Raw genomic sequence first — 26,308 nt, forward strand, 5'->3', positions numbered from 1 at the left:
TTATCCATTAGACTGGACATCACGCAGTCTAGTTAGCCAACGCTTTTTGGCCAGGTCTGTGCTATGCTTATGAAGTAAATCATTTTTCTTTTTTATTGCGTAATGGAACAGTACCCCTACTATGTCCTGTTTCTCATTCTGTTCATATTATACCTAATTCTAGAGTAAAAGTCTAAAACCAGCCGTAGTCCTCTAACGTGGCTTAACATACCTTAGAAAAAAAAATCTGTATTATAGATTTCTACATACCTACGACACTACGGAGTCCAACGGTCATTCTACTAGGCTATCACGGCACCGTGACGAACTGACGACTTTCTTTTGATAATGATTGATGTCGGTTAAAGGAGTCTGATAAAAGTAGCCTATGGGATAATCCAAGGTTTCAGCAACCTCTATACCAATCCCATGAAGAGGTAATAAACGTACACACACTTACACACACAAAAACATTCATATACTTTCTGATCTATAATATTTGTGTGATTGCCTACAAAGAAGAATATTATAACCCTATTCTCTTCGTTCCCAATAAACATTAACTATTGACAAAATTAACGACTGCCTAAATTTCAGTTTTTCAGGAAACGAGCGAATAGTTTTGCAAATTAGATCCGACATTGTATATAATTAAAATAAGTCGGATGTACTAATTAGCGCGGTGAAGGTCGTAATGATAGATGTTAATTATTTTTAATGAAGTAGCGACACTATTGGATAGCGCCATGGATGTGGAGCAGGGCTGTTATGTAATTCATGGATCATTGTGTCATTCATGGCTGTATTCTAGATTTAAAAATTTCTAAAAATTGTCTTTTTTTATTATTTCGGGTATGCCGTAGGGCTTTTATTTCTGTCAGATTATGCAAATGAAAAGTGATGTGACCCTTTGATTATCTTTTTTTAGTTTTTTTTTAATAATTTACTACTTTATAATGTATACTAATTTGAGATGTGTCATGACGTCATGAATTTGCACAAAAAGCATTAACGTTAGATATGGACATGGTTATGTTAGACTATAATTACTCTTTCGCAAATTATAATATAATCAAATCAATACAAAAGGCCACTTAGTTACAAATAACAAGTATAAAGAAAATGTGCAAATTATACGTAAGTATAAGTTAGGCAAATCTATTTTTATCTTGCAAAAAATCTTAAAAAAACATTTATCCATAACAGATCTCATTAATTAAAATAAAAACCTTCAATAAAACTGTAAAGTTAAAAATAAAATTGAACACTGACCTTTACCAGAAATCCTAAAATAAACTTGCATTAAGTTCAAACGAATGAACACGATGCAATTTGGTTCACGTAATTAGAAATTATCGGAGATTTAACGTAGCATATTCGTAGCATCCGCTACGACGCACAAACCTTATTTTACGTCACCGAGTAATCGTAGCTGATTGTCGTAGGCGAGCTTTAACATTTTGCTACGCATATTTACATAATAATCTGCTTTTGCAGCCCACCTTTGAAGACATTTTCAATGTGTTTTATTATTTTAGCTGAAATGATAATTAAAGAAAATACACTATATTGGTAAATAAAAATTAATCGTTTGTACGTGTAAAATTAATTTTAATTTTCAGAAAAAGAATTATTTCGAGTGGAGCTACAACCTAAAATCATTGTTTTTCGTACCAAATATTCTAAACTGAAATCGACAAGAGAGCCGCAGTGAGGTAGCGTGTGGTGATCAATACTCAAGTCTTCCCTAGATGACATCCCAAAATAAACTAAAATCCTAGAACTTAAATGGAACTGGACTGGATATATAAAGATCTGGTAAAAAATAAGGGGGGGGGGGTAAACAATTATTTTATTCAAATAAAATATCAAAAAAATATAAGAAGATATAAATGCTTGGACAGTAGCGTCTATTGTCATAGCGAGCATTATTATATCCGCGCATGTTTCAAGATTCTGATTGAAAGAGCCAATCATGTTTTCCTATTAGAATCGAGATAATATGAGGAAAAGCAGTCACGCTTGTGATAGGAATGATGACGTTTTTTTTTTTCAGTGTCCTTATTATACTTCAATACATAATAATGGATCCATATTTTTCTTTTGTGCCGCAAACATAAATTGACCAAATTACAGTAAATGGAACTTACGCCTGATGTTAGGATCTCTCAAATTTTAGAGCAGTTTACCTAAGGACTTATTATATAAGGACTAAATTGTTTTTTTCCCACGTTTTAATACAGTTAATTCCTCGTTTTTTTGCCGTTCCGGTTGGATTTCTACAACACAATTTTGAGGCCCTTCCCGATCAGCTAGCAGGTTGAAATTTTCAGGGTAGCTTCAAACCTGATGACAATGCAATTTACAGCTATAAAAAGGGCTGGACTGATTTTGCTTGACATTTAAAATTGACATTTAAAAACGTGGGTTTTTAGTTTTTTTTTAATCTAATAATTTACTTTTTATTCCCAGTCATACTCATTAGGTCCTGATTTGTGTCTAGTATTGAACAACGTATATAATGTTTTGGTTCAATACTAAAGTTTCAGTTTAGGATGTAACTAAAAAAGGACTGATGATCAATTTCATCACAAGATAAAATATTTGCGTGAAAAACGACCAAGTCAACATCTCTATTGTTTGTTTCATAATATGTTTTCGCCATAGTTACGGTTATTTAATTACATAAAAAAATATATAAAAAAATTGATCAATGTGTTCTTAATTTGGGTATCGATTTTTCAGATAATGTTTCTTCAGCTCTACATAGTCAAATCTGTAAAAACAACAAAAAATACATATGTAAACAAAAATATAACATTCAATCATAGCAGTACACGTCTTGCGCCGGCCGCAGGGCAAGCGCGACTGCCTGATAGGGCGGCTTTCATTCAGCACATGGAAGTACAGATCAATCGTCACTTCCCCCTCTCCTATCCCTGGACCAGAGGATATCCATTATCCAGACTGTGTGGTGTGCCAGTGAGGTCCCGACTGCCGGCCGCGACGCACGTGCCGTCGACACACCGACCGCCCGAACACGGACAGTGATGCGGTGTATAATTAAAACCGACCAGTGATTTGTGATATATTCAGCTGTTTGTATTGTGTACGGTGAGTTTTTTTTGTTATTTTATATGTATATATAAAATTAAAAATCGAATCTTCGTGTATTTTGGATATTGTCAATATTGCGAACATCAATTGTATCGACGTTTATAGTTGTTTTTTTTTAATTTATTGATTATTTTATTGTTAATCATTACAACGAGACCCTAGACAACGTATTTTCAAATCGTATTTTGACTACTTGTTGATTTGCCAAACATTTAACTCTCTAATATACTAAAAGTCATCAACAGATAGGAACTATGATGAAAGGTCATGGTAAAGGTACTAATACTACTGGGTCAATATTTATAAAAATATGGCATAGAGTACTATCAAAATGTCCTTCCAATCAGTCCGCGTCAATAGCGCGGGAAAAATGACGTTTCTTAAGATCGTCCTTTGTTACTCACATCATAATACTTTCATAGCACAAAGATATGCTTCAATATCATTCGTTCCGTGTAAAATCAATGCGTTGATAAACATTATTATATTGCTACGCTCCGTTAAATAAATTATTGTTTACAATATGTTCTTTTTACGAAAACAGTCTAGTTACAAGTGAAAAAACTGATAAACAGAGGCTTTCCAAAGACAAACTGATATAATTGATTAGCAGTATTTGTTATCTATACTTCTATACTAATATATAAAGCTGAAGAGTTTGTTTGTTTGAACGCGCTAATCTCAGGAAATACTGGTTCAAATTGAAAAATTCTTTTTGTGTTCAATAGATCATTAATCGAGGAAAGTTTTAAGCTATAAACCATCACGCTGCGATTAATACGAGCGAAGATACAATGGAAAAATGTGGAAAAAAAACTGGGTAGATCTAAATCATAACTTATATCTTCTAACCACGCGGACGAAGTCGCGGGCAACAGCTAGTAATATATGTCAGGCATAAAAATAATCTATCTGTGTTCCGATAGCTGTATTTACTTTTTGTTGAAATTATACGTAAAAGAGGATTATGTATTCTATTCTATGAGTTAATATTAAGTTCAACTAGCCGAGCTCCGCAGTTTTCCCTGAAAATTCAATACTAACCAATATTTCGTGAGTTTATCGCGCTCTTTAAAACTCCTTTTCTTTATAACTTCTTATGGTCTAAGTACATTATTATTTCTCTAAATGCTACCATATCATCCTTTTTTAACGGAATACTTGGTATTTAAAAAACTAGCTTATGTTAAAATAAAGAACGAGTAAAGTTCTTCTGCTTTTCTAACAATCATACAGTATTTACATAGTATAACCAGATATATTATGTGTTATATTTTTTTGATATTCCCGTTGATGCCCTTGACTGTATAGATTTTCCCTGTATCCTACATATTTTATGTCTGTTTATTTGCATATATTCTTATATTGATTTAGTTTTGCTTCCGAGCCTATGTTTTTAACTACAATCAGACATAGTGAAGTCCTTATGCGCCCCTTTCTATTCAGCTACGAATGCCATGATACTATGTTCCCATCCTTACTCGATTCAATTGAATACCATAACATTATTTGACTTAAAAATATGATAAATAATTGTATCTAGACATCAATATGATTATTCTTCTCATAAATCCATTTATTTATTTATTTATAATGACCCGCGTTCGTAGCTAACGTTTCCCACTTTTATCATTTGGTTTAGATTCCCGAAATGAAATAAAATCATTTGTTCATCCTTTTTTGAGCATTCTGGAGTTGACATTTCCTTTCTGACTACGTTGAGAAGAAAAAAAATGTTGAAGCAATTTCAGGGTCCTCTGTCTTACTCAGAGGTAGTTGCCCCGATTCCATAATCCTAATCTTCACCACATATTCGATACATACCTCACCAGACAACCGACACAAAAAGATTCCCGCATGAATTTCGCACTCAACATCGGATTTGACCACTTCAGCGCCTAATACTCGTATCAATAAAACAAGTGGTTTCGTTACCGGATACGTGCCATACTCGATCCCCCCCGGTCTATTTTCAATCGTTAGACTCCGAGGGACCCTATGTATCGTAATGTGATGTCGGCACACTCTGTGCAGAGTTTTCACAAAGGATAAAACACTAATGATGCAAGCTTTGATGTCCCTTTGTGAGATTAAACAGGACCGTAAAGGCATTCGCTCATTTCGCTCATTTGAGTGAAATTTTAGGTAAGGCTTTTGCTCTACAAATGGGAAGGCAGCCAGTATGCCTGAGAATTTTCTCAAGGATGTTAAAGCCACATCAGAGGTCTACGGACAGTTTAAAATTGTGACTTCAGATGGTACATAAAGGAAAAAATTACTGCTTCGCAAAATAAAAGAGAACGCGTAAATTTGAGATCAAACGTCTCAAAGATATAGTCTAATATTCACAAGGATTGCTCAACGACACCTAGTGTGTTTTAAAAGTGTGAGCAAATGAGCGCTGGCCCTGAGTCTGCTTTGTTCTCACTGAATTGATGTAGACTGGACTTTCTTTTCCTTTTTGAAAAACAGTAGAACTCCATTTAGGTAAGCACGCGTCGGAAATAAATTTAACTTACTTTTCTCTATAGAACTGATGGTGAATTGACTTGCTTTTCATTTAAGTGTTGTTGCCAAAGGCTCTACCTCGGAACCATATTTATATGTCTCCAATCTCTATCCTTCTATCACCAGGGTGTATGTTACGAACCGTTGTAGCTAGATACCAGAAATTTTTACAAATGATATATTTCTGTAGCCGCTATACATCAAGGTTAGGCAACGATTGGTACAAGCATAAGTTTGATGGGTGACCATTTCCTTTCGAAATTTTTTATTTATATTTTTAGCCTATTTTACAGAGTTGTTAGTACAGAGTATGACCGTTTTTATAGTCCTTTATAGGCCGCTCGTCTGATTACTGTGTAAACTTGAATTTCTAGACTATGTTCTGTAAATTATGAGGCTTATCTGATGTAGACACGGTTGTTGTGATGTTAGCTAATTGATGTTAGCCTTCAGTTACGTTCATCTGTGAGAATCTAGTTGTTTCTAGAGTTAAGCGTTATTTGGTGATAAATGACTATACTAATATATAAAGCTGAAGAGTTTGTTTGTTTGTTTGAACACGCTAATCTCAGGAATTACTGGTACAAATTAAAAATTCTTTTTCTGTTGAATAAAGCATTCATCGAGGAAGGCTTTAGGCTATAAACCATCACGCTGCGACTAATAGGAGCGAAGATACAATGGAAAATGTGAAAAAAACGAGGCAGTTATAAATCATAACTTCCACCCACGGGAACGAAGTCGCGGGCAACAGCTAGTATAGAATAGAGAATAAGGAGAAGATGAAGTTCGAAATATTATGTTAACCATAGAAACATTCACGTTAAGCATTTATAATTGTAGTTACGAGTTCATTGCATTTTCACATAAGCATGGGCTGCCTTAAAGGCGAGCAAGTTACTATATTCTCAAAATTCTAAGTTCTCTCTTTTCGCATTTTCTCTTTAGGAGTAGTAAATTACCCTTCTATCTATATCTTTGACCAAGTTACCGCAATAATGTTACCCTTTATAAAATCGCGGGTCGGCACAAATCAAGCGGAAAAGATAAGATAAAATACATTAACGAAACGATTTATTTTTGCCAAAACGGCATCTCCAAAAAGATGATGCGTTGACGTTTTAACGATCAAAATACTGTCCAAGACATGACTTTGTAATAAGATTGGATCTTTAATTTCTCCCCTTTCGTAGTCGGTGTACTACCGCTAAATGGGCGATCTCAATATAGACCTACCCGTAAAACTCGGAGCATTTTACAGTTAGGATATAATAAAAAATGTGATTATTTACGATGATGTCATAACAATACAAAAGATACATCGACTTCAGAATACAATGTTTAATCACAATCTCCTTTCAAACCTATCTCATAAATTATAATATTTTTCGACAACCTTACCCTTAACTAGTTATGGGAGTCTTATCTATATGTAGTTATGCCATAATTCTTTTGGATATCCGACTTGTATAGGCCACCATGCGTGACTTGTCGCGATTTCGATTCCCGTGTAAGACAAGCATTTGCGTGATCTACCAATGCTTGCCTTGAATCTGGGTAACTTTGTGTATGCTTATATTCCTAAGAGCGGGAGTCATTTTTTAATAAGAGAAAAGCTATTTAGTTTTACTGGCACTTTCATCCATATAAAATTATAATATTAAAATTTTTAAAATCCACCTTCTTTGTAGGTACTTTAGAATACATAAAATAAAATAATAATAGTGTAGGAATGTCCTCACGTTGATATCGTTGCGTCGCCTTGACAGTGAGCGGAAACGCTCGTTTGCGCAAATAGCATTTGCTATACTTCGTTACAATCACTTGGTTACCGGGCTTACTGAAGACCGAAAGCTGGTTCGTTCTTTATGCTTGCTTTTTTCTCGGTTGGCTATTTTTTTATTGTACTACCTATGATGCCAAGGCTAAACTGAAACTTGAAGTATTTGGTATGTAGTAGAAAATATGTCGTTAAGACCTTTATTTGTGTAGCCAGTTAGGAAATTATGACTACAGATAATTAAAAAATTGTTATGAAAAGGAAAAATGTGAATGCTAGGGCCTGGTTTACAAACCAGAGCACCAACTCAACATCGATTCGATTGAAACAGAAATCGACTCTGTCAGGATACATAACGCTCTGGAAAGTCACCGATAAAAAAAAGTGTGAGTGTGTCTCACCGAACTCGTAATTACTGTTTTAAAATATGCGTCTACTTAAATGTTTGGGTAGATTTATTTGTTAAAGATTGAGCCCAAAAAAGAACAATTGACAAGCAATTATTTTATTAAAAAGGTTTTTATTCACTGTCTGCGACTAAATACTACACATACACCACACAAAAGTCATAAACATTGCCGAATCTTCGCATGTATGTACAATAGTACATGTGAAACGCCGCAACAAAGAGCCTTATTAAGGTACGCTAGCGGGTCAACATGCCCTAAGAGGATATTTCCCACGCGCTCACTATACTTGGGCGGGCGGCGTTGGGCGGAATCAACAAGTGTCCTCCAACCGCCTAAACTTGGAGAAGTATGACGTAAATGTCTGCAATATGCGGTGAAAGGGAATTGTCTGCAAATGTTTGTTTTGACGAGACTGACGAGACAAGTTCGCGTCAGAAACTTATTGTTTGCCAAAATAGTACGTACAATAGTACGAGTATACTCAACTTTTGTGGCAACAAGTAACATGCCTGAATATTTCATATGCTTTAACATATTTTTTGGAACATAATATATAATTCTCTTGTCAGATTTTAAGAGGAATTATTACCTTCAATCTATGTTACTAACGAATCTACGATTATTACCTAGATAGTTAAATTACTCTTTTTAACCCACTACAAGCATAAATGTAGGTACAGGTCATCATTGACAATCGTTGTGAAGTTGATTTACGATAATTTTTTCGAATGTTTAAAATATCAAATTATTACGTAAAGGCAATGAGTACGATTGAGTAGCTCAATTCTCAAAACCCAATTCGGCTGTTTTTTTTCGGTATGTAATAATTGTGTAGATTTGTGACGTATAGTTTTTTTTCTTTCAATAAACTAATATAAAATATAGAGGTTTGGATTAAAAATTACTAAAGTAATTATTCTTAAAAACTAGCTAGAATTGGTCCTTCCATTATTGGGTTCTGTTCTCAAACATTATTTTTATATATGAATGTATATTGATGTGAGCTGGTTTGCGGTTACGAGATGATAATAATAATAATAAATTGCCTTATTATTGGACAGTTAGTTAGCTGACTCTAAACTTGTAAGGCTAGTTTTGACTATGATCGTCGGAATTATTTGATATCGATAAAACGAAACTTCATTCGACTTCGAATTCACTCGAGATAAATTTAACAGCGGGCGAATCCGTTACTCCGCAATTTTGTAGTATAATTTTCGCCAAATACTATTATGCCTCAGAAAAAAAAGTTGTACAGCAACAGTATTTAGGCGCATCGACTACTAAGCTGAAAATAATTGCGTAACGAAGTAGAATCATCAATACCTTTGCCATGCAATCGGACAGCGAAACGTAAAGCAAAAAAAGGCAGACATTTTCTTTTTATTTTGCGTCTGTCTTCTGGTATCTTGACACGAAAGTCTTGGCACAAACGGTGTTATTAGCATGTAATCCGTGCTTCAGATACAGGTCGACATCAGATCTTACAGAGCTGGGATATAGCACAAGTGTGGATTACACTCTACTGGTCTGAAACACAGCGCTATATAATTTCTTGCGGATTTTTTGTACGTAGTAGTAAGTTTACCGATGATACTGGTCTTTTTGAGTTTGCTTTTACAAGTACTTAAAGATAATAATCACTATAATTATGGAAAAGGTGTCTCCAAAAGTCGATTTGCGTATATTTGTTGCGTGATAGTATTATATACCATGAACATGCAAAAATGCAACATTAGTTTTGCTCTGATGTTTTAACACAGTCTAACTTTAATTGATCCTGTGTATCAGTTTGTGTTGCTAATATGTTTTTGCTTGATTTGATATAAAGCATTGGCCTCATTAGATGAGTATAAAATTTTTTGCTCAGCCGAAATGTGAGACAATTTTTTTGTAAAGATTGCCTGGCTTTTCTCCTTTTGGACTCTTTCCTACATATAAATAAATAGGCCCCGAGACTCCTCATATCATATTGCGTAGCATAAGTTGCGTTTTACACCCATAAAGCTTATGGAAATGTTAATTCAATACTACATCTATTGGTACTCGAATAAGTGGGGCTTGTAGTACAGTCGGTATCAAATAGTAAACAGTCAATGTGGTCAAATAGAAACTGTCACTATTACAGTGGCCATAACTTGTCGCAAAGTTTTTTATCATTCTGGCTGTCAATTATTAAGTGTCAAATATTTGGCAGCTTTTTGTACCACTTATATAAAAAAAAGTAAAACAGATATTCATAAATTATTCATCTGTTTGATCCTGGCGCTGACTGTACCTTTAGTATCGAATGTACATACTATAGGTATGTAGTATAGGTTAGGTGCGGGCCGCGTGTGAGCGAGGGGGCCGCGGATTAATAGCAATACCACTAAATAAAGATTTCCGCGACGACATCCGCGCGGGGGGTCCCGCCGCCATCCCACGTGCGCGCGCGCACACCGCCGCCCGAAAATCCATGAGAAAAGTGCTTTGGCGCTTTGCTTTCAAAGAATTTTACGAAAATCTGTTTTTCTTTCAATCGTTTTTAGTGATAAGTATTTAAGTTTTTCCAAAGAAGATGACTACATTATAAGCCTACGGACGATAGAATTTTTTTATACTGTGCTTGTAAATATTAAGTATGAAGATAAAATACAACGACGAATTTACATTTACTGTCGATTCAATAATCTACAATAATCAATCAAGTTTTGGATATTAAACATTCCAAACTTTTTTCATTATAAAAAAGCCTGTATTAGGCATTTGCAAATGTTGACAGTTATGTAATGAGGAAAATTCTTCTTGTTAAGATCAAGATTAAATGAATAATGATTTGGCTGTTTGCCTAATTATTCAGTCTTAATAACGCTCTTCCTTGTATTGTCACTATATTTAGGCTTTCTATGAACCCTTATTGCAATAAGCGATGCGTATTGAATATTAATAGAATAAGTATTTGGGATTTACCTTTTCAAAATGGCAAATAAAATGTCAACAAAAATTAAGGGGAACCCGTGAAATAAAATCTCGAGTGACGTCACTTACCAGTACTCTATTTACTAGCAAATGATGTGACTAGCCTGCACTACCATACATTTCATCATATTAATTGCTCTTACCCTCCAATAACTTTGGGAAACCTGTCCGACGGAGTGAACAAATTCTTTAAGTCAAATACCCTATTTACACATTTAATTTTCTCTGTTGTTCTTAAATCTGTATCATTTCTCATTTGTTGTTATATCGCACGTGGTTCGCTTCGGGATAACAATAGTTTGATCGTTGTGCCAAGAGTGCCAACTAATATTAACTAAGGAACGTGATACGCGTGGCATCATAACAATTCGCACTGTGTTACCGGGATACGTCCTCAATTGTTTCAGCTTTGACACTATTTTATATTCCAAACGATTAAGTATTAATTGCATGGATAGCTAAGTGGTTGAGGTTAATACGCCATTGTAGAATATGTCATGAATTGCAATTCCAAAATCCGAATGAACTCAATATGGATTTTTTTTCTTTTTTAAAGCTGGCTGGACATTTAAACAGATTAAATTTAATTATTTACTTTTTTAAATTATGCTCGTAACGTTTAATGTAATTTAATTTTAGTTAATAAATCAGATATTTTTCTTAAATGTTGTTTTAATCTATCAGTAGGCATAATTGTAGTATGGAACGACGTCGATTTAAGTTTGGAGAATTTAAAAGTGTTCCTTTTTTTCGAATACTAGTTTTTTTTAAGAACCATCTACTACATGAATAACTTTAACATATTTCTTAGTCTTTAAACAGTTACTTGGGTGCAAAAATTAAAAATGTTTTAAAAATTAATGAATCATCCGACGCATTACAGAAACATTTGTCTCAACGTTTACCAAAATGATATCAACCCTTCTCGACCTGATTCCAACGAAAGTGATACGTAACTATCGTCTCTGGTTTTATCAGCTGATACACATTGTGATTTATGGGCAATTAATACGAGTGTTTCTGGGAATGATTGTCTAGATAGTGGGCTAGTCTAGACATCTGGGCTAGGACCTAAATGAAATTTCGAGAAACGAGACTATTTAATTGAAATTTAGTTTACTACAGTATTTCGATGCATAAGTTTAGGTTGTCTCTGCTACTGAATGCCGAAGTGTAAAATGTCGAAGGTTGTTAGATCTAAAGTACAGGATCTCGATGTACGCCAGTTCGAAGGTTCACTGGAGCGAAGTATGCTAGGCCGACGTATCGTTAGTTATAAAACATACGAGTGCGATGTACGCCATTTAGAATTTACTCTGTTACAAAGTATGAAATGCATACGAGTGCAATGTGCAATTTTTCCTTGCCTTCTATTAAGTTAGGTATATCTTGATGATGCCTGTTATCGGTCTTCTGGACTGAGAATGACTACCCACGCGATACAGGGAATCAATCTATGTACTATTTTGTTCTGGCACAATAAAACTATAACTTTTTATTTATTTTAGATGAAAAAAATCTCGTCTGAATGTTCAACGAAACTAATTTATCTATTCCATTTCAGAAACATCAAACCTCCACCATGCCGCTCCAAATCCGAAGAAACCGCTGCACATCGTTCTTGAGGGAGAATCTCCTGACCATCTTCACGATCATCGGCGTGATCGCGGGCTCGCTGCTCGGCTGCGGGCTCCGGTTCTCTGGCCATGAGTGGTCCCGCCGTGACGTCATGTACTTCCAGTACCCCGGGGAACTGTTCCTCAGGATGCTGAAGAGCTTGATCGTTCCCCTGCTCGTGTCTAGTATTGTTTCCGCTATTGGGTCGCTGGATCTCAGCTTGTCTGGCAAGTAAGTTGGTTTTTTGATGTATTTTAGAAGTAGGTATGAATAAAAAAGCATTAATAAAAGTTGTATAAAGCGTCTTGACTGTCTTGACCAAGTCCAGTAGAAATAATCGAAATTCTGCGATGAGAGGAATAATGATGTTTTTCTGGCATTTTACAGTCTGCATGTAGATTCCAGCAACGCTTAACGCGTCGGCAAAGATTCAATCTAGAACCAAATTTCTGTGCTACCCCCGTTTCTAACGATAAGAAACCAATTCTCCATTTTCCCCAGGGTTGGTCTTCGGGCGATCATCTACTACATGACCACAACAATATGCGCCGTGATGCTGGGGATAGCTCTTGTCACCACCATCAAGCCAGGAAAGGAAACCACTTACACGCAGCCGAACGCCACCAAGGTCATCTCGAAGGACACTCTGACTTCAGATACACTGCTGGACTTGATAAGGTTAGTGAGAACAAGTTTATATTGATCGTGAGCGAATTTGCTGAATATTTCTTGTTAGTTAATTTTATGATAACATAGTTTCGCATTCTTCCAATGTTTTATTTTTCCGTTGCTGAGAATATAATAATATAGGCATCTCCACAAAATAATAATAAAAATTATGACTTTGCTATCCAAAATGTTGGTTATATATATTCAATACTACCGCTAAATGTGAATTGATACTCGACGGACTACCTATCATAAACGTAGGTGCTGTCTAAAAAAAGACCAAAATCTTTCAAACTACCGAAATCTTTCATGCAAACAACGCTTCTATATCCAAACAGTAAGATTTATTCTTATAATTTGCAACCACTGATATGTCGCCCTTCACAACCGAAACATCCATTAATATCTCAAGTTACTTGAATCGATAGCCGTGGGTTGCAGAAGGTTTTCCTCATATTTTCCCGGGCAAAGGAACATAATACAGGTACTTCCATAAAGGGAAATGCAAACGTAAAGCTTCCAAGATTGCTTCGACGAAGGACTGTTGATACGAAATTGCGTAGGATTATCCGAAACCATTTTGTAGCAAGCTTTTAATAATCTCCGGACGAGCTGCTTTTAATTATGGTTTACTATTTGGTTTTCCGGGAAAGGAGTTTTATATTGTACTAGCTGTTGCCCGCGACTTCGTTCCCGTGAGTTGAAGATATAAGTCATGATTTATACCTGCCCTGTTTTTTCACATTTTCTATTGTACCTATCTTCGCTCCTATTAGTCGCAACGTGATGGTTTCTAGCCTAAAGCCTTCCTCGATGAATGGTCTATTCAACACAAAAATATTTTTTCAATTTTGGACCGTTCAAACAAACAAGCAAACAAACAAACTCTTCAGCTTTATATATTAGTATATTAGTATATAGATTGGGAAATGTGGATGTGTGTGAAAAAGTACCGTATGTGGTAGATGTTGCAATTCTGATTTATTTTGATGGAGACGGATTAATAGAAAGATTCCTTCATTCATACCATGAATAATTTTCTGTTGATAAATGTATTACATACGTTATAAACGTATTTGTAGAAACGTATGTAAAATGATTAGGCATAGGTGAATCGAACTAAACGATTGCATTGTGGGATTAATAATACTATACTATACTCCTTTTTTGCAATAAACGTTCAAGTTTCAAATAATGTGAATATGGCGTTATACTCCATATCAAATCCTTCAAAACAGCCGACAATATATCTTTGTTTATGCACGCATCTTGCCCCGAAACAGTCCACAGAATCGTGGGAGGTTCTAGAATTACATACTTGCGCTTGTAACAGAATTGTGTCATACAATTTGTATAATATGTTACGGGACCGTCGGCTTAATGCTCTTAATAGGCGCTTCATACATTCATATTCGTGGTAATTTCGCCTTCCGCCGCGTTTCCACGTTTACAGTTACTTGTTATTTTACACCTATTAATGCGGTTTAGTTAATTGCGCTGTGTGTATTAAATAGATAATTAGGGATAGGTAAACTTACTTTTGAAGGTTATTTTCTGTTTTATTATATTTTTATTTAGGAAAAACAATTTTTGTTTTTTACAAAATAAGTAGATACTATGGCGATTCGATAGTTCGGTTTGGCGTACATATGGGCAAACACTTTAATAACAGAAAACACTTTAGTTAGTTGCGTTTCTTCGAGTTCGAGAATTTTGAGTATGTCAGTCACAATCATTGCACATCAATTTGCATGTTTTAGTTTTTTTTTGCACATGTATCTATTACCAGATTTTAGTTTTTTTTTTATCTAGACTGATGTCTCTGCTGGGCAAGTTCCTCTTCCAATCCCTCCACGATTATCTACCCTGGGTCACATGGATTGAGTTCTAGTTTCTCATTAGTACCTAGTTTTATTAAATAAGTTTACATCTATGTAAGATTTATTCAGATGTTGCTCAAGGTGTCGCATACGGTAAGGTCGAAGGTGGCTTCGGCATTGCGTTATCGTCCATAATTGGCAATCACCTGATTTATTGCTTGCTCCAGTTGCCGTCAATTGAAGTAGATGGCTAATTTGTTAGCATGTCTTGAACTATATTAATAGTCCTTATAGGAGAGAAAACATGGTTAGAGTTCAGTAAACAATATTATTTTTTTGAACGAGGCAATTAATAAAATTGGTTCTTGTAATTAAATAACTATAAAGATTCCAAAGAAAACAAAGACCATTACTAAGAAAAATGAAAACAAAAAATGTAAAAAAGCTTAACAGTCTATGGGTGAAATCATCGAAATGTTAAATATAATTGTCAAGATTTCCATAGAGTTATAGTAGCACTGGCACTAATGTGATAACTATTTACAGGTAGTTATGAAACGAATGCGCTTAACGAAGTAAGGTGTGTGAATCGTGGCGACATAGGTAATTGTAATTGACAATTGCAGTTCGGTGCCGCGGCGTGAGGAGCGCGCTCCCGGCCGACACTCTCGCTTATTTGTGTAGTGTCCTACATTTAGTGCTAGGGCTGGCAATACATTATTTATTGAATAAATATGTTGATTCAAATTGAATGATGTCGTTCCGTATTTCGTCAATATAATTTATCGTCATTACTAAAGTAAATGTGGTGAAGTTTTGGTATTCTAAGAAGGTTACGGTAAATAAAGTTCCCAAATGTATATTTTTATAGTTAGAATAATAGTAGTCTAGGTGTTACATTTAAAAATTAAAGTTTATTTATTCAGATGGTTCATTTTCTTATCTTTAAGGAAAGTTTAGTGTGCTCGTAATGTCCATGTTGAAAATTGTGAGCATAAAATAACATTTTCGATTTCATCTGGTGAAAGATAAAGTAGGTTCTTTTTTGTAATCATTTTGAAACAGCTTCGTTTTTCCTCCTAGTAGCACTTAATCCCGGATTTTCCGCGCGAAAGTAAAGTTTAATTCGGGATAAAAGGTGATTAATGTCGTTTTTGTTCACTTTGGACCCTCAATATTGCCACTTACTCCAATTGATTTGATACCGCTATTGTCAGGGATAATTTTATGGATATTTCTGTTCAAGCAGTAAAGATTACAAGACTTTCTGTTTTGTTTTAATGAAGTTCGTTTTTAATTTAGTTTCTTGTTAGAAAATTTTTGTTTAAATTTGAGTTTCCGTGAATGAGACTTGAAGCTGATTTGGACCTAGTTTAAGGACAGGAATGGAAAAAGGTGGCACATTATGTACTTTGATTGAATATATAGGTATAAAGTTTTGTATTTGTAAAAACATTAATGCGGTCATCATTGTCTAACCACCCGCGTTACCGCTTGTTTGTATATGCATCATTTCCATTTTATTCTATTATAACAAGCTGTCAGGACAGCCCTAGCCAATCATCAATCAAATAAGACAATGTTCACGCGACTGGTGGCAGGACACTCAGGTGTGTGACGTCACGGATCCCGGTCACTCGCGGCGCGATTCATGATCGTGGAAACATACGCATCGCTCTGTGACGTAGCGACCCCGTTGACAAGTTATGACTGTGGGTTCTTTTGGTGGTTTTGTGTGTTGATCATAATACAAGCTATAATATCTGAGTAGCCCTACAGGCGTATAAAACGTTTATTTCTTTCCACATTATATACCACTACTAAAGAATGTTAATGTCGCAACTAAGGACTGAAATCCGACGTCAGTTTCTATCCGGCCAGTTCCAAATGGATTTAAAAAAAACATCAATGTTTTTAATTTTCTATAAAAAAGCGTTGTTTCTGCTATAAAAAAGTGTTTTTTTTTTCAACTTAACTCTTGGGTCCATTGTTCTCACCTCAAATTTGTTGATGCAGCATTATTACGTATCTTGCAAAAGGAATACAAAAGCAATTAACGAAGTAAATTGAACAATTAATGGTGTCAATATTCTAACGTATATTTCGTTACAGTGATGATGCATTGTGTTAACGACAATAATAATTATGCAAATGTTTCTACCCTTTTGCATTTGTTTGATACGTAATACCCTTGAGGACCGTATAACAATATTCCTGAGCCTCTTGACTTTCGTCAGTTTAATGGAGTAATTCGATTTTCCAGAAATTCGGTTACGCCTAATAGATTTCCGACGAATTAATTTTATTTTTCAATTTCTGCTTGCGTCCGACTTTGAGTGAAAACTCTTATGTAATATTATTATGAATATTCGGAAAGTTAATTTAATGCTTGTTAAGTCATTTACATACATACATAGTTTATTGGTGGAATTAGTACTTTGCATGCATTCTAGGCAGGGTTGATCATAACTTAGTCTAAGTGGGAATATTACATTTCAATAGTACTTTCATACACATAAAGTACTTGCTTTAAGACACGGCACTGACAAACGGTGAAGTCACAATAAGGAGACCTGGAATTAATTTTATAATTTTATTTTATCGCCGTCGAACGGTGATTTGGTGTGCTGATCAATGCTCAAACCTTCCCTAAATGGGAAAAAGCCTATGCTTAGCAGTGGGACTTCAATAGACTAGTATTATAAGTAAAACTTCATACTAGGTAGTCGTCGTTCATTTTTTTCCAGGTACATCAATAATTAAATTAAAATAATTATGTTAACGAGATCTTGTATTTGGAAATATAAGGAAATTTACATTTTTATTTTAACACTACTTTTTCCTTTAAAACGGTATTTTCATAACAAAAAGTAAAACTTAAATGTGACCATGAGCAGAAAATAATACCTTTAAAATTCTAACGTTACATTTTTTTTTTATATCTTTATTTATCATATTATTAACTTAATGCAGACTAAAGGAAAGTCAGCAAATATGGAGATCCATTTAATTTTAGCATCCATTGATATAAACAATAAATGAGAATGTAACATTGTGATGTCATAACTAATTAGTCATATATTTCACATAGTAATTAAAAATTATTAATCAAATATATTAGTTATCCAATTAAAATCTGGCAGAAAATCCACAATCGCAAATGCGTAACCAAATTTGGTATAGGTTACCCATATAGCAGTACAATCATGAATCATCATAACAGTGACAATTATTCATAAGTATTTAGGGAGCTTATTCATTTTTAATCGACTCCGCTTAGGATTTTAATCCTAGTGTCGTGGGATAGCGCGAACATTCAAGTCACATTCACATGCACTAATATACCCAGACTCAAAAGAAGCATTTGTGGGTCACACACACAAATTCATGTCCTACGCGGGGATCGAAATCGTGACAAGTCGTGCACATTGGATTTGGCGTGATCTTTACCAGTCGTTACCCGTGCAGTCAAACCTGCCAAAGTCAGAAATCCAAGTTTCGAACTTTCGACCAGCACAATTATAACGAGTCTAGAGCCTACAAATTTAGCATGTAATCCACCTTTCTACACTTTTATCCATTGATAAGTCGTAAACATAACGTTTATTCTGCTTCAGCAGACTCAGAAGAGTCAGTCAGTCAGTCTTGTCTGTCTCCAACAAATTGGATAACGTCCTGTACCTCAGAGTCATCTTCTTTTTGATCATCCTCATGTTTTTTTTATTCTTTTTGTTCTTTTTTTTCTTCTTTGAAACAAGTCTGCCACGTGTACAGCATTCTCGCAACTGACAAGATGTTGTGCGTGTAGTAAACCAACTGAATCAAAAGATATAAGAAAACGTGTATTGTAATTCATACTAACACTTTTAGAGAAATTATGTACATATTTTATATTTTCATATTTCCCCCTACCTATCCCATTCTATCTCGCAAAATTTAAAGCACAAAATTGCGTGCAAACCATTTTATGACCCTCCTAATTCTATTTGAATTAAGGAAGGTTAAGATAAAACAATTGAACTTTACTCGTAGTGAGACGAATATCTCGCGAGTCTCGTATTGGGTATATAGGTTAATCATAGGTGTGCTGGCGGTCATCCAGCGGCCGGCGAGCGAGCCCCGGTCGTTGGACGGTTCAAGGATTGATAACAACGTATACACGTGCTCTTAGATGCTTCTTCGAATTTGATTGACTTTACTGCAGATGTATTCTTTATTTATAAGGAACGGAACAGGTAAATAAATTCTTTAAAGTTCCTTTACGTAGTATGTTTTTGAAAAGCGGCCTTGAGAGATTTTATTTACCTTGGAATTCATGGCGTTTCTGGAAAGAACGTGCACGAATGAATACTAGCAACGCTATAATTTAGCAATCAGCTATCGAATTACTGAAATTTGGGTGTCCATGACGATTCTCCCACTTTACTAAAAATGGCTTACTCTTGAATTCGGTCCGGTCCTATAATGGACCTATAGAACAAATCCAAGATCGAGTATCATCAGAGTCGTTCGCTGACGATCAACTGACAAATCACCAACTCGATTTGAATAAGATTGTATCAGTTTCTATTTTGTTTGGTATCACCTTGCAGACAAGTGCAAAGTTGCACTACTTTAACCATATCAACTGACTTACAATTTAGGTAAGGTATATGTATGTATTGCATTACCCAGATTTATATTAATGTGGGAAATCAAACATCTTAATAGTGTTTTAGCTTCTTTTATTTTCGTAAAATCAATTATAAAACAGTTTCTTTAATTATTCATGCGTCGCCTCTTATCGTCTTCCGCCATTACTCCATTTACCCTTCTCTTTCACACTATCCCGCTCTCACTCAGTTTACCAGCTTGACACCTTGCCCTTTCATCCCCACATTAATTTTGTATTTTCTTGTTCCAGGAACGTGTTCCCCGAGAACCTGGCGCAGGCAACGATCGCTTCATACCGCACCAAACTCATCTACGATAAAAACGATACTAAAAGTCGACTAGGTTTGTACTGAACTTATACCATAACGTTAAGTCCCGAAAATTGTGTGACCTTGGTAATTTTGAACTTCGAGATTGCAAAAAGTGACTGTTTTTTATTGTTTCCCGGAATTTTGCTGTAGTTCTGTTTGTTTTTTTATACTGGAACTCTGAAAAAAAAAGGAATTATAAACAAAAATGTATGGATATTTTGGATAGTTTTTATACTACTAGAGTAACTGCAGGCGGCAGGAAATCAAATGAAACCCAAGTCCTTCACAACGATGGTGGTGAATCTCACCTAGAGAGATCAATACCTAGGTTTTATATATAAAAGACGCAGGGCACAAGAACAAAACATCATCAGACCAGATGGAAAAACCCATTCTATTGTATTTGCGATTAGATTTCATTAGCTCGTTCTACAGTCTACACAAAATGGACTCGTGCCTCAACTGTGTGAACGAGCAATTTATATGAAGCTAACTGAACGAAGGACTTTTATTACAAAATGATGATGAATTACGTTCTATTTGTGAACAATGGAACATGCCAACAATTCTTTGTTGCACCTGTTTCTTGGTATTGTCTACCTTATTTTTTTCTTTCTTAAAGAAACGATTACTTTGCTTTCAAAGTCAGAAAGGTTGTTAATATTTGGGTATACAATACACCTTCATTAGTTTTTAATGGACAGAAGATGGACTTTGATTTTTTTTATTCGAATTGCTAATTTTCTTGTAAGCAAGAATGGTGATATAATAATTTCCTGTGTTTTATTAAATTTAACATAATTAATTATTTGAGATAATTAGTCCAATAAACAAATAATTGAGATCCTATAAGGACTATGGTTTTGTCTGAAACTAGTCAGGCAGTTCCAAATAATACTTACCATTCGTTAAAAATATACTTTATAAAAGACTAGCTGTTGCCCGCGACTTCGTCCGCGTGGTTAGAACATATAAGTTATAATTTATACCTGCCTTCTATCTATCTATCTGCCTTCTATCCATCTTGTAGGATTCAGTCAGCGTTCGCAATGTAAGCGCAAAAAATGTGTTTTGTTTACGACCTCACATTAGAAACCTCAAAAAATGTAGCCTATGTGTTATTCTGATGGTTATTCTATGTGTTATTCTATATTGTGGTAAAGTTTCATTCAAATCCATTTAGTAGTTTTTACGTGAAAGAGTAACAAACATCCATACATCCATACTTACAAACTTTCGCCTTTATAATAGTAGTAGGATTTAACTTCCTTTGAAAAAATTAAGCACTCATTGCTCCCCTTTTTTCCAAGTTTTCTTTCTTGCGCTTCTAATTTCTTCTACCGTTTTCCAGGAGAGTTGGAAACCTACCAGATCCAGGGCGAGTACCAGAGCGGCAGCAACGTGTTGGGTCTGGTCTGCTTCAGCATCGTGCTGGGCATCACCCTCGGCAAGATGGGGGAGAAGGCGCGCCCGCTGCAGGACTTCTTCCACTCGCTCTCCGAAGCCATGATGATCATTACTGGATGGGTTATTTGGTATGTAATGATTTTTTGTTTTATTCGTCATCTTGTTTGTTCGATGTGGAAAATATAATTGATATGACTTAAACTATTTATTTTGTTCATAAAGTTCACCACGGATATTTTGCTTATGCCTATGCCAAAAAAGGGAATTTATTATTTTTGTCGAGGGCGTTTCATAAACATTCAAGGTACACAAAGACAGCCAGATCCAGAACAAGCATTTGTGGATAACAACTCTTCTACTAGTCCAAAAGAGGAGAGGTTTAAGGACAAGTGGTTTCTTTATTTGTCTCTAAGCTTTTGTGTCCCGGTTTACCTCACCATCCCCAATTCGACTACCCTTTATAAGCCTTTGATAGAACTAAAGGTAAAGCAAAATTTTGTTTTTTCCAGGCTTTCACCACTTGGAGTATTCTTCCTCGTGACTGCAAAGATTATGGAGATCGATGACTTCGGGGACCTTGTGGGACGACTCGGGAAGTACTTCTTCACGGTACTGCTGGGGCTGTTCCTCCACGGTTTCGGTACCCTCAGCATCCTGTTCATCTTGGCCACCAAGAAGCTACCCTGCAAGTACATCGCGAAGATGGGACAGGTCATGGCCACTGCTTTTGGTACTGCTTCCAGGTAAGGCCAAAGAACTAATTATAATTAGTGAATTGATGTTGCATACCGTCCCGGCAATAAACAGTATTCTTTATTTAATTAAAACACTTGTCAAATTAGCGTGTCCATCAATGGCATTCATAATGTAAACGTTATTTTATTGGGCCAGTACTCAGCCACGCTAATATAAAAAAGATGAATGTAGGAAAAAGTCAGAAATGTGTTATGAATGACAAAATCGGCAAGATATTATACCCTGTTATTTTATACTAGAGAAGCTCTAGCACTCTTTCCAGAAACCATCTCTTGTGACAAAAGCTGACAAAGTAGGTTAGGTCATCACAGTTTATTATATATGCACTATTTAAGAGCTCCTTCTTTATAGTGAATTTCCGAGCACATTGACGGTTCAGCACAATTAACGTAGTCTATCAAGGAGCCTCCTCAAATGTGTACCATCTGTAGTAGGTCGCGGTTTTATTAAACAGTGGTTTACAATTTGACAGTTTATCACGTATTTTTTATTGAATCATGTTTAAATGTACCAGTCGAAAAGAGCCCAAATTTTAATTGATTATTTAACACGCCTTGAGTTAATATATGCGTTGATACAATGTTTTGGTTCCTTTGGGACTTACGCTGTGAGGTTATTGAGGTCACGTAGTTACAATATTCATTAACAATAAGTAAGTTGTAATAAAATACTCATTTAGACCAAATTTATGAAATAACATTCCTTTCCGCTATAATTACATGAATTATTTTAATTTTTAATAGTTTCTTATTCGTTAAGTGTACCCCTCATGTATCTCTTTAAAAGAAACAGGAAAACAAGACGTACAGTAGCTTACACTCAAAGGCGCTCGAAAATTCTCCATATATGGACACAATATTATGTGAACTAAAATATCACAGCAATTCTTGGTCACAGCTGAAATTGTTCAAAAAATATATATCAAAAGTTTTTATTACAAATATTCCATCCTCCTCTTTTAAAACTTTTCAGTAATGGCTCTGGGTCTAACTTCCGTCCCCTTGTTTCCAGTTCAGCGACGATGCCGATTACCATCGGCTGCTGTGACGACATGGGCCTGGACCCGCGCATCACTCGGTTCGTGATCCCCATCGGAGCCACCATCAACATGGACGGCACTGCGCTGTACGAGGCCGTGGCCGCCATCTTTATTGCCCAGCTGAGGAAGGTCGAGATGTCTTTCGGCAAGATTATTGCTGTGAGGTAAGTGGGGGAAAGGTAATATTTTTTTTTTTTGTAAAATAGAAAGGTGTAGGTAGGAATTTGTTGCTGATGGTACGCTATTTTAAGTTCAGTTAACCTTTATTAAAGAAAAGCATAAAGTTGCGACAGCATCATTTGACACTTTCATAATCCTGATGCTTTCTCAAGTAAATTAAATCTGAAAATATCTTGTGATCTGTACTTACTTGAATTGTGAAGCAGGCCAATCAAAGTACAATTGAGATGTTAGCCTTATTGAGTTCTTGGAGCTAGATAAATCTAACAACAATCGAAAGAAAAAGAAACAAGTAAACATTTGGATTTATAAACCAATCCTGGGCTCCGGAACTTCTGCTCATTGATGACATTTTTTTTGCATTCCTGTGTCCTTAGTTCTGTGACCTTTTGCCTATAATACAGTTAATACTTATGACGGTTGTCAGTGTGACAGCGACGGCGGCGAGTATAGGAGCGGCGGGAATCCCGCAGGCGGGGCTGGTCACCATGGTGATGGTGCTGGACACCGTCAACCTGCCCGCCGAGGACGTCTCCCTCATCCTCGCTGTGGACTGGCTGCTGTAAGTATTCTACCTTATTACTGATTTCATCAGCCCAAACATTATTGAAATCCAGATCACGCAGTAAGTAAAAGTGGTGATAGGTGCTATCCGCCTCTTCATGGGAAGAGATCTGTCCCTGGCATTATTATTACGCAACAATGTAGGCAATCACTTTTGATCTGTGATATATTATTATATCGGCTATGAAAAAAAAATAACAAAGAGCGTTTTAAGCATTCAAAACTTTATCAATTGTTTCAAATCCTTTCAGCGACCGCTTCCGTACAACCATCAACGTGGTGTGCGACGCTCTGGGCGCGATTATCGTGACGTCACTCTCCCAGGGTGACATCGACAAGTCGCGAGCCCTCAACGAGAGGGAAGCGGCGCCATCCCACGAGCTTACCGAGCTAGAGAAAGGAGACCATTGAGCTTATTACAACACTAACAAGTTCTCGACGGAATATCTGGGACAGAAAGACGAAAAAAAGAAAAAATATTAATGTCAAAATAAAGGAGAAAAGTATTTATCAGTACAAGAAAAGAATAAGCTTTAAAATGACATCATATCTCTACGGGCAGTATTGTCTGCAATAAAAAAAAAACATAAATTAAAAAAAGAATTCATTTAAATTAATTTTAAATGTTATTTAAACCGTCGTCGAAATATAACGTTAGCTGTTCCGCGTTCGATTATCGTTATTTAAAAGACAATAAAGTCGCAGCTTGAATGTTATTTTGTGATGAAATGCATGATTTTGTGTACAACGTTGATGTTTGTATTATAATCATATCATTTTCTCTTACGAATATAAAAAAAATCTATTATAATAACTAGTTACCGTTTTTAATTTATTATAATAAAAAACTATTTACATGTTATATCAAATCGATGTTTTCTTAGGACATATGTATTAGAAGTGATAAGCTCTCTGTACCACGTATTACAGTTTTTGGCCTTTGCCAAAGATTACAAGAATGTTTGTCAATATTCAGTATTTATATGTATGGATAATGTTAGAAGGAGCTTATAATGTGTCGGTGTGTTCTGCATGTGCCATTTTATGTAGCCTTAAATTAGCTGTCGTGATGTTTAGAATTTTTCGAATCTCTATTGTAGTGTATGCGATATCTACAAAACATTAACATAAATTAATGTCCTTCTAAAAATAACTGTTGCGATATTTTCATAACCGTTTAAATAGCTGTTACTCTTTCTGCTATTTTGTTACAAGTGTTATAATAACTGGTTCTTACAAAATTTCGACATGGTATTAAAAATTTAAACCAAAAATTATTAGGTCTTTTGACGTTTAAATAGAATTCACATAACTTTGGACTAAAAAAAAATATCAATTTGTAGCTGAAAAACTTTTCAACTATTTTTGTATGAATGTACATTTGTCGTCGAACGTGTTCGTTTAGAATGTTGTTTAAATATTAATCGTAGGTTTAATAAGTAAATGTGCCATAATATTTGATTGTACCAACAGCGACAATGATTTCATGTTTAATTGGGCAATAATTTCTTTGATTCATTAGTACTTTTCGACAAATATCGTCATGGCGAAAAAGTACTTAAAATCGTTTCATTGACTAGTTTCATTTGCAAGCTTTTTTCAATTTTTTTTTGTCGTGTGTTGGTAGAATCAAACGTGTTAAGTACATCTTCAGAGTTGTAAGTTAAAGACAGCCTGCATTCCATGTATATCGATCGAAACCAATGACACTTAGCGTATTATTTCTATTTATTTATTGTTACTTGTTGTTTTCATCGTTTCAAACGATGTAAATTATATAAGAAATTAGTATTCATTGAAAATGTTTACGTGTGTACAAAAATTAACTGTTTCACCGTTTTATTGTGAAAAATTATAAAAAAATCTTCGTCGAAGACAAAATTCAGAATTTAATTCATTTTTTTGTTTATGAATAGAAAATGATGGTGAAACAGATGTCTATCAAATGTTACAAAGTGATTCTAAAGCAATTTAATTTAGTATATTAGTAGTTTGAATTAGTTATGACATAATACTTTATATTATTATTTATTCATCGACCACAGCAGAGGGAAAGTCATTTAATTGTGGCCAAATATTAGCTGTAAGCTATAGTGAATATAGTAAGACATTTTATCTTTTAAATGGTGTTGTATAACCATATTTATGTAGTTGTAATGTTCATGATAGTCTCTAGTCCGCACTTTTATTATTAGTCTGTTTGTATAGTGCTTAGAGCGAGAATTAAATCTTATTCCCCATATAATAATGTCTTGAAGATCCAAGAGCTAATTCAACTTCTATAACGTGGTTCTAGGTAAAGTATAGAAGTGTTATAGTCGGTTTTCGCACTAAGTATTCTACAATCAGTTTTAATTATAATAAATGTACCGAATATTGTATGTACATAAGTACGAAGTATTTATTGATGTCGGCTCATAATTCCCTGTTTTTATTTAAAATGGATGTTATTTTAAATAAATATTTGTGTGGAAGTAATGTTTCATTTGTAGTCTGTTTTCTTATATTTTGAAACTATTTGCAGTCTTCTGCTAGAT

The 26,308-nt window shown here is 35.0% G+C and overlaps 1 protein-coding gene across 1 annotated transcript; it reads left to right on the forward strand.

The window, feature by feature from the left end:
• The first annotated feature begins 2,822 nt into the window (after nt 1-2,822).
• LOC113503092 (excitatory amino acid transporter 3) lies at nt 2,823-26,245 on the forward strand. Its single transcript, XM_026884908.1, has 9 exons — nt 2,823-3,093; nt 12,320-12,603; nt 12,874-13,050; nt 19,765-19,856; nt 21,177-21,360; nt 21,742-21,975; nt 23,000-23,191; nt 23,635-23,769; nt 24,023-26,245. The coding sequence occupies exons 2-9, from the start codon at nt 12,338-12,340 to the stop codon at nt 24,180-24,182; spliced, it is 1,440 nt and encodes a 479-aa protein (XP_026740709.1). The 5' UTR covers nt 2,823-3,093; nt 12,320-12,337; the 3' UTR covers nt 24,183-26,245.
• The last annotated feature ends 63 nt before the right edge of the window (nt 26,246-26,308 follow it).

Source organism: Trichoplusia ni, chromosome 2 (genome assembly GCF_003590095.1).
Source record: "Trichoplusia ni isolate ovarian cell line Hi5 chromosome 2, tn1, whole genome shotgun sequence".
Classification (NCBI taxonomy): Eukaryota; Metazoa; Arthropoda; class Insecta; order Lepidoptera; family Noctuidae; genus Trichoplusia; species Trichoplusia ni.